General features: G+C 41.3%; 1 protein-coding gene across 1 annotated transcript in view; it reads right to left on the bottom strand.

Moving 5' to 3' along the window:
* Positions 1 to 364: 364 nt before the first annotated feature.
* LOC119417569 (DDB1- and CUL4-associated factor 1) overlaps positions 365 to 11,027 on the bottom strand; it is a 19,668-nt gene continuing 9,005 nt past the window's right edge. The window contains exons 15-25 of the mRNA XM_037684805.1: positions 9,184 to 10,259; positions 8,884 to 9,082; positions 8,698 to 8,780; positions 7,379 to 7,463; positions 7,039 to 7,272; positions 6,469 to 6,562; positions 6,002 to 6,106; positions 5,748 to 5,821; positions 5,564 to 5,659; positions 5,182 to 5,467; positions 365 to 681 (exon numbers count right to left, since the gene is read on the bottom strand). Of these exons, the coding sequence (XP_037540733.1) occupies positions 626 to 681; positions 5,182 to 5,467; positions 5,564 to 5,659; positions 5,748 to 5,821; positions 6,002 to 6,106; positions 6,469 to 6,562; positions 7,039 to 7,272; positions 7,379 to 7,463; positions 8,698 to 8,780; positions 8,884 to 9,082; positions 9,184 to 10,259 (2,388 nt within the window). The 3' untranslated portion in view covers positions 365 to 625. The remainder of the gene's footprint in view (positions 682 to 5,181; positions 5,468 to 5,563; positions 5,660 to 5,747; positions 5,822 to 6,001; positions 6,107 to 6,468; positions 6,563 to 7,038; positions 7,273 to 7,378; positions 7,464 to 8,697; positions 8,781 to 8,883; positions 9,083 to 9,183; positions 10,260 to 11,027) is intronic.

Here is an 11,027-nt window from a genome sequence, read left to right as displayed (position 1 = left end):
TGTCCACATGTCGGAGCACCAAACTGGTTTCATTTAGATATTTAGAAACTGAAATCCAGAGTTCAAAGTTCACAATTGGCACTGCTGAGCGTGGCCTTTTGGTCATCGTTTATATTGAAAGTAAAACCTAAAAGGTGGGCTTCCAAGCTTGACGAACCATCAGCAACATGCTTTGACCCGTTTAAGCTGCTCCATTCAATACTTTAGGACTTTTAGGGGGAGGTTTGGTGTGGACTGGCCCGGTTCAGGCTTTTAGGAGCACTGGATTGTCAGTCACACAAAAACAGGCCCAGAAACATCAAACTTATGTGAAACCAAACGAAGTGAATGAAAAACAAACGAAGAGGCTCATCAAAGGGTCAATAATGTGATACTTTATAAAACCGGTGTTTAAATCCTGCCTACACACTCACAAACTCACATTTTCTCTTTATAAAAATTAGATCATGTAACAATCATTTTTTGTTTTTCTGCCTCACGCTCACGTTTTCAAAGCGGCAGTGCTTCAACTCTCCTGCTGTGGGTTCTCTCTTTCTGTCCCGCTCCCTCGCAGCTCCAACATCTGTGAGGCACAAGTCGTGACACGGTTCCTGGATCCTCAGTCCTAGATGCTGATGCTCCCCCCTCACTCGTTGAGGGATAGGATGATGTCATCCTCAAGGTCAGAGTTGTCCGAGCTGTCTGTTTGTGTGAAAGACAAAATACGGATTTAGAAATTTGGGAATACAGATTTTCTGCTGAGTCGGTCGGTGCGTAAGGAGAAAAGTGCCAAAATGGCAGAAAACAAAGCAGCTTTGTTGCTCCATGTCCAGCTGCTCTGTTTTCAGTGTCAGCAGCTGAAATAAAGTGACAGACGGCAGTCTGTGACCAGACATCATGAGAAATACAGAAACTGTTCAGGTTAAAAGAATTTTAGGACCAGACTTTAAAAATGAACTGCATACAAGTCCCGTCTATGTAGCTCAGCAATTTATTAAAAGTCAGCTCAACAGATCTTATAGCTTCATATTTTCCTAACCGAGCACTTCGCTCTCAAGACTGCAGGTTAACTTGTGATTCCTATAGTTTCCAGAAGCAGAATGGGAGGAAGATCTTCCAGTTATCAGGCTCCTCTCTTGTAGAACCATCTTCCAGTTTCCGTCTGTGAGGCTGACACATTGTCCAGTTTTAAGACTGGGATTAAGACTTTCCTTTCTGGTAAATCCTATAGTTACGGTTGGCTTGTTATGCTGCTATAGGCTTAGACTACTAGAGGACAAATAGACCTCACTTCCTTAAATTAATTGTTACAATTCAATAGTTTTCATTTGATACTATTTCTATTTTAACATGTGATTCTTGACCTGCCATTGTGTATCTGTTCCTCTCAAATCCAGCCGGTCAAAGTAGATGGCTGCGTGTCCTGAGCCTGGTTCTGCTAAAGGTTTCTTCCTCATGAGGGAGTTTTTCCTTCCCACTGTCGCCTTCATGCTTGCTGCAGATGAGTGTCTGTGATGGAGTTAAATTCAAAGCAGTTGCTCCTCATTTAAATAATGTTCATTATTATATTTATATGTAAATGTTTCTGTTCAGTGCCCTGAGAAGACTTCTGTTATGACTTGGCGCTGTATAAATAAACTGAACTGAACTAAATAGTTAACCAGAAGCACTAAATAAAGATTTTAATAGTGGCCAGGGTATAATATAAGATGGAGCTAGGTTGTTGAGAGCTTTGTAGGTTAGGAATAAAATGTTGAATTCAGTTCTGGACTTGACAGGGAGCCAGTGGAGAGAAGCTAAAACTGGAGAGATATGATCTCTCCCACTAACTCCAGTTCAGACTCTGGCAGCAGCATTTTGGATCAACTGAAGACTTTTTAAAGTATTTGGACACCCAGATAATAAACCATTGCAATAGTCCAGTCTAGACGTGACAAATGCATGAACCAGTTTTTCTGCATCATTTGTAGACAGGCAGTTATAAAAGATTTAGAATTTTTTCTTTCTCCAAAAATATTAGAAAATAAAATGTTAGAACAAAACATTTATCAGATTTACAGTAAAACAGATTCTTTATAACGCACCAGTGAAACGCAGCAACGTAAAAACCTCTTTAAATACAAGTCTGTAGGTTAAAAGTAATGCGGTTTGTACAAACACTATAAAAAGCTGTCATATGAAGAACATCTCTGTTAACATGTTCAAATTAATTAGGTTTTGATTCTAGATACATTTTCCCATACACTCTAAAAAAAGTTTGTACCAGATCACTGAATCCTCCTCAGCAGTGATCAAACAAAATCACCCTGGATCAAATGGTGTAGCGACCCGAGCGCACGCTGAGCTGTTTTCCACACATTAACCAATATCCAAGACTCAACTCCACCATCAGGAGAACCATGACCATTAAGTGAGAAATCAAAGGCAGCAAAGGTTGTTTGGACACATGACTGAAATCTAACAGGGTTTTGTTTCCTGTATTTGAGTCAACCTGGAAGGATTACTTGTGCTTCTAAACTTTTTTTTTTATTTTTTTATTTTTTTAAGCAACCCTTTAAGAATTTTATTACTGAAATTGACCTTCATGATCATCTACGTATGACGCTGGACCTCCTTACATGCATAGTTGCTTCCAGTCCTCACGGTTAGGTTTCAGAAGATGTTCATGGTAGAACTAGAAATAAGAAAAATGTGACTAAATAAAAACTAAATGTTTTGGATTAAACTGGAACAATTTTTCTCAAAAAACAATTCACAGTTAAATATTTTGTTGTAGTTTTTGTCATATCTGATCTTGAAAGCAAACGGTAAAAACAATTTACAAAATTATTTTTTAATAATGTCGTGTGTAATATTTTTGCCTGATTCATGTGTTTTTTAACAGTTTGTTTTCCTGTTTGTTTTTTCTTAATTATTAGAATTTCATTAAAAAACGTGGTAATTTGTTTATTTAAAAAAACTTAAAGCTTGGAGTTTCATCACAAAGTCTTCAAATGGTCTTCAGGATCCATACGGAGAATCTTTTTGACAACTTTGAAATGACTCTGTTTTCCAAACCACCACATCACCCGCACACCGACTTTAAAGTTCAAAAACTGAGTGGAGTATCCTCTACACCCGTTCAAACATCAAGTGAAGAGTAACAAAGTGTGCGGTGGGGGTCTGAGATTTCAGACAGCTGCATAGGTGTCCTTCCCATCGTTCAAATATTTGACAGGTCAAGACCTATCAAGTTCTCACATCCTACCTCTAACTGAACCGTAATGAGACAAGTGATGGGTAAAAACCTGCAGCTTTTAGATCTGCAAGTATCAAAGTTTTTGTTTTTCCAAAACCTTTGATACAATTAGTATTAGTATTCTTCTTCTTCTTTTGGCTTTTCCCTCTTCAGGAGTCTCCACAGTGAGTCATCCTCCTCCATCTTTGTCCTCTGCATCCTCTGTCCTCATTCAAACTACCTCCATGTCTTCTCTAACTGCATCCATATGTCTCCTCTGTCTTTTTCCTGGCAGCTGCATTTCTAACATCCTTCTACCAGTATATCCACTGTTAATCCTCTGGACATGTCCAAACCACTGTCCATCTTCTGGACATGTCCAAACCATCTCAGTCTGGTCTCTCTAACTTTATCTCCCACTTGTTCAACCTGTGCTGTACCTCTGATGATCTCATTCCTAATCTTAGCCATCCTTGTCACTCATAATAACCTCAACATCTTCATTTCTGCCACTTCCAGTTCTGTCTCCTGTCTTTTTGTCCATCTTACTGTCTCCAGACCATACAATATAGCTGGTTTCACTTTTCCTTTGACCTTTGCTGACACCCTTTTGTCACAATCACTCCTGAAACTTTTCTCCATCCACTCCATCCTGCCTGGACTCTATTCTTCACCTCTTTACCACACTCCCCATGTTCCTGGACAGTGGACCCCAAGTCCTTGAAGTCCTGCACCTTTGTGACCTCTGCTCCTTGTAGCCTCACTGTTCCAACAGCCTCCCTCTCAGTCACCCACATGTACTCTGTCTTACTACGGATGACTTTCATTCGTCTTCTTTCAAGTGCACACCTCCACCTCTCCAAGTTCTTTTCCACCTGCTCCTTGTTCTCACCACAGATCACAATGTCATCTGCATACATCATCATCCATGGGGATTCCTGCCTGCCCTCATCTGTTAGTCAGTCCATCACCAGAGCAAACAAGAAGGGGCTCAGAGCTGATCCTTGATGCACTCCCACCTCCACCTTGAAGCTATCTGTCACTCCTACAGCACATCTCGCCACTGTCCTGCTGTCCTCATACATGTCCTGTACCAGTCTAACATACTTCTCTGCCACCCCAGATTTCCTCGTGCAATACCACACCTCCTCTCTCGGCACTCTGTCATATGTTTTTTCTAAATCTACAAAGACACAATGGAGTTCTTTCTGACCCTCTCTGTATTTCCCCATCAGGATCCTCAAAGCAAAGATGGCATCTGTGGTGCTCTTTCTTGGCATGAAACCATACTGCTGCTCACAAATAGTCACCTCTCATCTAAGTCTTTCTTCTAGAACTCTCTCCCAGATCTTCATCGTGTGGCTCATCAACTTAATTCCCCTGTAGTTGCTACAACTCTGTGCGTCACCCTTGTTCTTAAAAATGGGCACCAGCACACTTCTTCTCCATTCCTCAGGCATTTTCTCACCCTCAAAATATGCCATTGAATATTTGGGTCAAAAACCTCACTGCCATCTCTCCAAGACATTTCCAAACCTCCACTGGTCATCAGGTCCTACTGCCTTCCCCTTCTTCATTCTTTTCAGAGATGTTCAAACTTCACCCTCACAAATCTTCCCCACTTCCTGGTCCACAGTTTCTATGACCTCCACTCTTCTTTCTCTTTCATTCATTAGCTCCTCAGAGTACTCCTTCCATCTTCTCGTCACACTCTCTTCACTTGTTAGAACAAGGGGGAAAAAAACAAAGCAACAAAAAACTAAAAAAGATAGGATGAAAGATGGAAAATAAAAGATGAACTTGAGTGAGAACATGGAGTAGTTATTGTTGTGGGACCATAATCTTTAAAGAAATTAAACATTCAGACGTTCTGTAAATCTGAACGTTAACTTTGCACCCGTCCAAGGACAGACAGAAAAGATTCACCAAATATTAGTGAGACTTGATAAGATCCTGTAGACACTAGAAGCTCTAAGGTTGCTCACCATTGTCTCCATCCAGATCAACATCATCATTATCAGTGTCATCCTCGTCGTTGTCATCGTCGTCCTCTTCGTCGTCATCATCCCCAGCATCACCATCATCTTCAAGAAGACGTGCGACCTCCTCATCAGAGGGAGAGAAATCATCGTTACCATCATCCTCATCGTCATCGTCTTCATCCTCGCCACCGTTCTCATTTTCCAGTTCGGCAATGAGAGGATCGGTGTCAACGTCATCATCTGAATCGTCATCATCGTCGTCGTCGTCTTCCTCCTGATCCTCATCCTCCTGCAACATGTAAAGGGTTCAGTTATAAAACCGTCTTAGGTCTGCGTAAAAAGAAGCCAAAGGGATGCTGCTTTATCAAAATCAAAGATTTTAAACCTGATCCTCCTCATCCTCTTCCTCTTCCTCTGCAAGTCTCTGCCGACCAACTTCATAGAGCCGACACACAGTGTCAGTGTTGACCGAGTCTTGGTTCTATGGGACATTTAAAAGATTGTCTTTATTTTGTTTTAGGATGCATTTTAAACCTTTATGTAGATGAAGTGATGAAACAATCATTTACCTCAATGACGGCGAGATAGCAGTCTTTAGTATCTGTGCAAAGGTCAAATATATTCCTCTTGACATCAATTGTGGCTGCAGAGATAAAAAAACAAACAAACATGAGTCATTTCTATTAATATTGTTTATGTGGCATGATACCGCCATAATTAAATCAATAACTTACTGATACATTTTATAACATCACAAAAAATATACTTGATTAAGACAAAAAACTTTTCACATCAGTTAAAGTGGGTTAAAAGAAAGTCTTACCAATTGGTTTATAATCTGTGGCGTTGAAGGTCCTGAACGATGATCCAAATGGACTTTTCATCTGCATTTCCATCATGTCGCTTTCATCATCAGCTTGCAACATTGCTATAAAACCAAGAGACACGGTGAGTCGATAATAGCTGAGCACAGCAACCTGGTTAGCTGCAGTTTGGCTCAAGAGTGGCTGAAATGTCATATGTTCAGCTCCATCACTGTGGCTCCTCCTGTGACGAGCTGTGAACAAGGTGTTTCTTTCTCTGTTGCCAATCCAACACTGAGCCTTCTGGCCATATGGCTCCGACTGTAGCATCAAGTGCGCACACACACAAACACCTCTACGGGTTCAGTTCACACCTTTGTCCAAATAAACACACGCTCATTTTGCTTCAGATTTACCAGATTTCAATTTAAACGGCACCAGCAACAGGCTAACTGTGAACTGGGCTCCTAGTGACTCGAGTATTTACCTCCATAGATGACGGTGCCGCTATTGTTGAAAACTATTCTGCACTGGTCCAGAGCAGGGACCGTGTGGAGGAGGTGGAAGGTACGCAGATCCCACTGAAACTCAAGAGTTAAGCACCAAAACATTTGTTTCAATTTCTCTTAAACTAAACAACGATTACAATCCTCTCTTGGGAAATAAAAGGATTTATACTGAGATAAATATTTAATGTTTCACAGTGAAGTAAAACCTAATTGGTCATCCCACCAACAGAGAATTGGATCAATGAAAGAACTGATTTACGTCCAGGTCAGATTTATGCCTCCACTTTTCAACAGGCACCCCCTTAGCTTCAATAATGTAGAACAACTAGGCCTCTAAATTATTTTAACTAATGGTGGTGTAGAACATTTACAGTTTAAAATAATGACTTATACTTTAAGAATACTATTTTTTAATGTAAATCCCTAATCTTTATACAAAACGTACGCACAAATTTTGTAAAAGGTGATTAAATATATTTCGTAAAAAGGTAAAAACAGGATTTTCCTAAACTTTGCTGGTAAAATCAGATTTCAGTGCAAAAGGATACGATCTCTGTGTTGATGATGACCTCCAGGCCGTTGGGGTGGAACACACCACTGATGTTCATGTTGAACTTGTCAAACTTGTGGATGGCCTGAGCCGTACGTACGTCCCACAGAACGCCATCGTTCAGAACCAGGTCGTCTGTTGGGTTGAAGGTGGCACAGTTCCTCTTGTAGCTGTTTGCCAGGTCAGGGTTGCTCAGAGTCTGAGTAATCTGACCGGTCTGGATGTCATAAATCTTGAAAGAAGAAGCAGAAAAAGTGAGCACTCAACATTTCACTGCATATCTTTATATGCTTTAATGAGTCAAATGAAAATGTAAAAATAAAACAAGATATACATACACGTGCTACATGTTCTTTAGTCCCAATGACCCGGTCCTGTGAAAGCTTACTGAACTCCACATAGTGGTCCCCCTGGAAGGAATGCCTGAAGACAATTAAAGTGACTTTAACATTTAATCTGAAACAGCTAATGTGAAATAAAAAGCAGAGCACATGAAGTTATGTAACTTGCTTGGAAAATAAGTATATTCCAAGATTTTTTTTTTTTTAAGTTTGACAGTGTGGAAGAATGGCTCTGAAGAATATGTTCCTTAGAACGTTAGTTTGCATAATAAAACACCACATCACGCGCCTTTGTTGGCTTTGTTTAACAGAATCAAACTACTGTACTATCAAACAAAGACAACCCCAGAAATAGAAGAATCAGGATCACACACAAGCAAGAGGACTGTGCTGACTGACAGTAATCATGTGGTAATGTTTCAAGTCATTTAAGCAGTGAGTTTAATGTATTGCATGTACCGTATTTTTCACCGTATAAGTCGCACCTTTTGGCATACATTTGCAAGTCCTACGACTTATACAGCGAAGGGACTCAAATACATTTTTTCCAACATTTGTAACTCAATTTTTGTCTGAGATCTGACGATTTCATTCATTCTGACACGGAAAATATTGAACACTACCATGTTCAGTCACTAGAGGGCCCTCAACTAAAATGGTAAGCAAAGTGTCTCACTAATAGGTAAAAGTGGTTATTAATGAGACGCTTGGCTTGCCATACAAGCCACCTTTGTCTTGCTCTGGAACTCGTGGAGCAAACGTCAAATCAGCTGCATTTTGCAGCGCCGCCCAGGAGAAATGAAGCTGATTTGACCAGTAAAGTGGATTTATTAAGGAAAAGTTTGAGACACACCTTTACTATAATGTTGAGCAAACAAATAATTGTTTTTAGGTCGTTATCTTGTTAAATTTAGAAGAAATGCACAGCAAGTCCTCCATCTTCGTGCTCCAGAAGCCACAAATCGATTTTTGAAATGCAGCTGATTTGACCATTAAAGTGCATTTATTAAGGAAAAGTTAAACTGAGACACAATCTTGCTATAATTTTGAGCAAACAACTTGTTTTTAAGTGTTAATCTTGTTAAATTATTGTTAAAAGTCCTCCCATGCAAGCTCACGTGGCCGCCATTTGGCAGCCAATCGATTTTTGGCACAACACCGGCCCACGTTTCCAGGTTGTCCGTGGTGACGAGTAATAGATGCGACTTATTTTTGTTTTTCCCACTTTATTAGACATTTTTGGACTGGTTTGACTTATACGGCGGTGCGACATGTACGGCGGCAAGTACGGTAGAAGTAAAAAAAACTTGTCTTACTTAATAATGAACACTGATTTCATCCCCCAGAGTCCAGACATAGGGTAAGTCCAAGAGGCTGACGTTAAGAGCAGAGACCCATCCTGAAAATACCAAACGTGAAGGTTAGAGATTTTCTCTTAAGACATAAGAAACATGTAAATTATTAAACATCTAACAAACAGAATTATCCCATTCTCTACAGACCCGTGAGGGCTCCAGGTGAGTGATTGCTGAATTGTGACAGGTGTAACTAGCTTCTTCTTGGCCTGTAAACACATTATAGAGCTTGAGCTGTCCCGTACACGTCCCCAGCATCAGGAACCGTTCACGAGCAGAAAAGGCACAACATGTAAATCCACTCTCATCCTCATCTGCCTCCCTGAACACAGAGATGGGCCGAAACCTGTACAAAAACAAGAACAACAACAAAAAAAAAGAAAGTTTAAAGAAAAGGGCTGTGGAGGATGAGCAGGAAGTGAACATTAAAAACAAAAAGCTGCCAACCTGCTGAAAATAAGATGTCTGTCAAAGCATCCTCCATCAACACCTCCGTATTTTGGGTAGATGACTCTCTGAGAGTGTCGGGATGTAAAATTGATGGGCGCTTGTCGTCTCTGTTTGGGCTCGGGACATTGATGGGGAGTGAAAAGAGAGAAAGGTGGGCAGGTTGCAACAGGGTTTTTACAGCGTGCGTGCTGTTCCCTCAGGTACTCTGTAATTATGCTGTCCAGGGCAGGTGGGGAAGGCAAGTGTCTGTCAAACTGCTTCTTCATGGCTGGACTCTGGCTGAAGGCCCCGTGGTCAGACTTCTGTCGAAGCACTCGAGGTTTCTTGCAGTTTACTGTACTACACGGTGTTTGTCGTTCACGAGAGAAAATGATGCGCCCAATCAGTGGGGAGCCAGTGTTGCAGTGTGGGACAGAAGATGGTGGGACGGTACTGGAGGAAGGAACAGCCAGTTGTGATGTGGAGGGACGCGTTTGGGGATGGCTGGATCCTGGGGTGGATGAATGAGAGGGATGGTTACCAAGTCTTGAAACAACACCACTGGCCAGCCGTGGGGTGCGGGGCAGTGTAGCAACGGGGGAGGCGGTTGGGGGAGGAGCAACAGAAGGGAAAGCAGAAGTCGAATGTGAACAGTGGGACAGACACGCCATGGGGAGATCTGCCTCTTTGGTGAGAGTCGTTGCCGTGTCGAGCAGGCCTTTGGCCATGAGGTGGTTCCTAATAAGAAGCAGCAGCTCCTTCTCGGGGAAGGTGATCTTGGACTGAGCGACTACACTGGCCCTCTGCAACCATGCTAGTGACACATCTGTGCCAATCAGCAATGGTTTCCCTGAGATCCTTTCCATCAGTTCGGCAGCAAACTTACAGAACTTGACATGTTCGCTGCGTTTGTCCTGGAGCACGGGCTCCTTCATGAGCTGCTGGATGTGTCCGCTGCTGAACAACGGCAGCTTGCTGATGATTTGTCTGACAGAGCTGGAGCGGGAGAGTCCCACCAGAGCTTTACAGGCAAGAGCTCGGATCTGATCAGCATCTGTAATGGGCATCTTCACTGTTAGCAGGAACAGCAGCACCTGGGGAAAAGATGCAACATGAGATGTCACACAGTGGGTCACAAAACTAGAGACATCGCTGAAAAGTGTTTCTTTGAAACAACAAATGGCTTCCAGTCTGTAGTGTTTACATTAAAGTACGTGATACTTTACTGGCTTTGTGTTTCTGTTATATCTCCTTAACAAATGGAAACACGTTTGTGTGGAAAAAAAAAAAAACATTTTAAAGAGCAATAAAAGACCTTAGAATTTCTTTTCCAACTTTTGCATGACAAAAAGTAGTCGGTAATGTTTACAAAAAAGTATTGCTTCTTTTGTGATCCGAGTATCCAAACAGTATAAATAAGTCTGTCTGTCCTCTCATCCATCTCGTTCTTTTGGTCACTATACCCATGAAGCACGAATAAGTCACAAGACAAAACTTCACATCTCCTGAAGTTCAGTTACTTCAATAAATGCTGCAGCAACCGGGTTTTGTTCAATGTAAGAATTTGAGTGTATGTTAAACAACGTGAGGTCCAAAGTCAAACATTAAGGAGTGCACATCTGCCTTGATTCAAACTTAAAGCTGTTTGATACTGAAGCATTAATCAGGATGTGGCTGCAGATAAGTGAAAAACTTGCAATTAGGCCTGTCACAATAACACATTTTGCTGGGCGATTAATTGTCTCAGAATTTATTGCGATAAACGATAATATTGTTTGAAATTTGACAATAATTACTATTGTCAACTTTAAGAAGAAATGTTTGTTTTACATGTAGTACCTTTTTTCAACCACCGGACGGCA

This window comes from Nematolebias whitei, chromosome 11, assembly GCF_014905685.2.
Source record: "Nematolebias whitei isolate Nwh7 chromosome 11, NemWhi1, whole genome shotgun sequence".
In the NCBI taxonomy this organism is placed as follows: Eukaryota; Metazoa; Chordata; class Actinopteri; order Cyprinodontiformes; family Rivulidae; genus Nematolebias; species Nematolebias whitei.
Note: the sequence above shows the minus strand (reverse complement) of the source record. Positions and strands in the feature narration are given on the sequence as shown.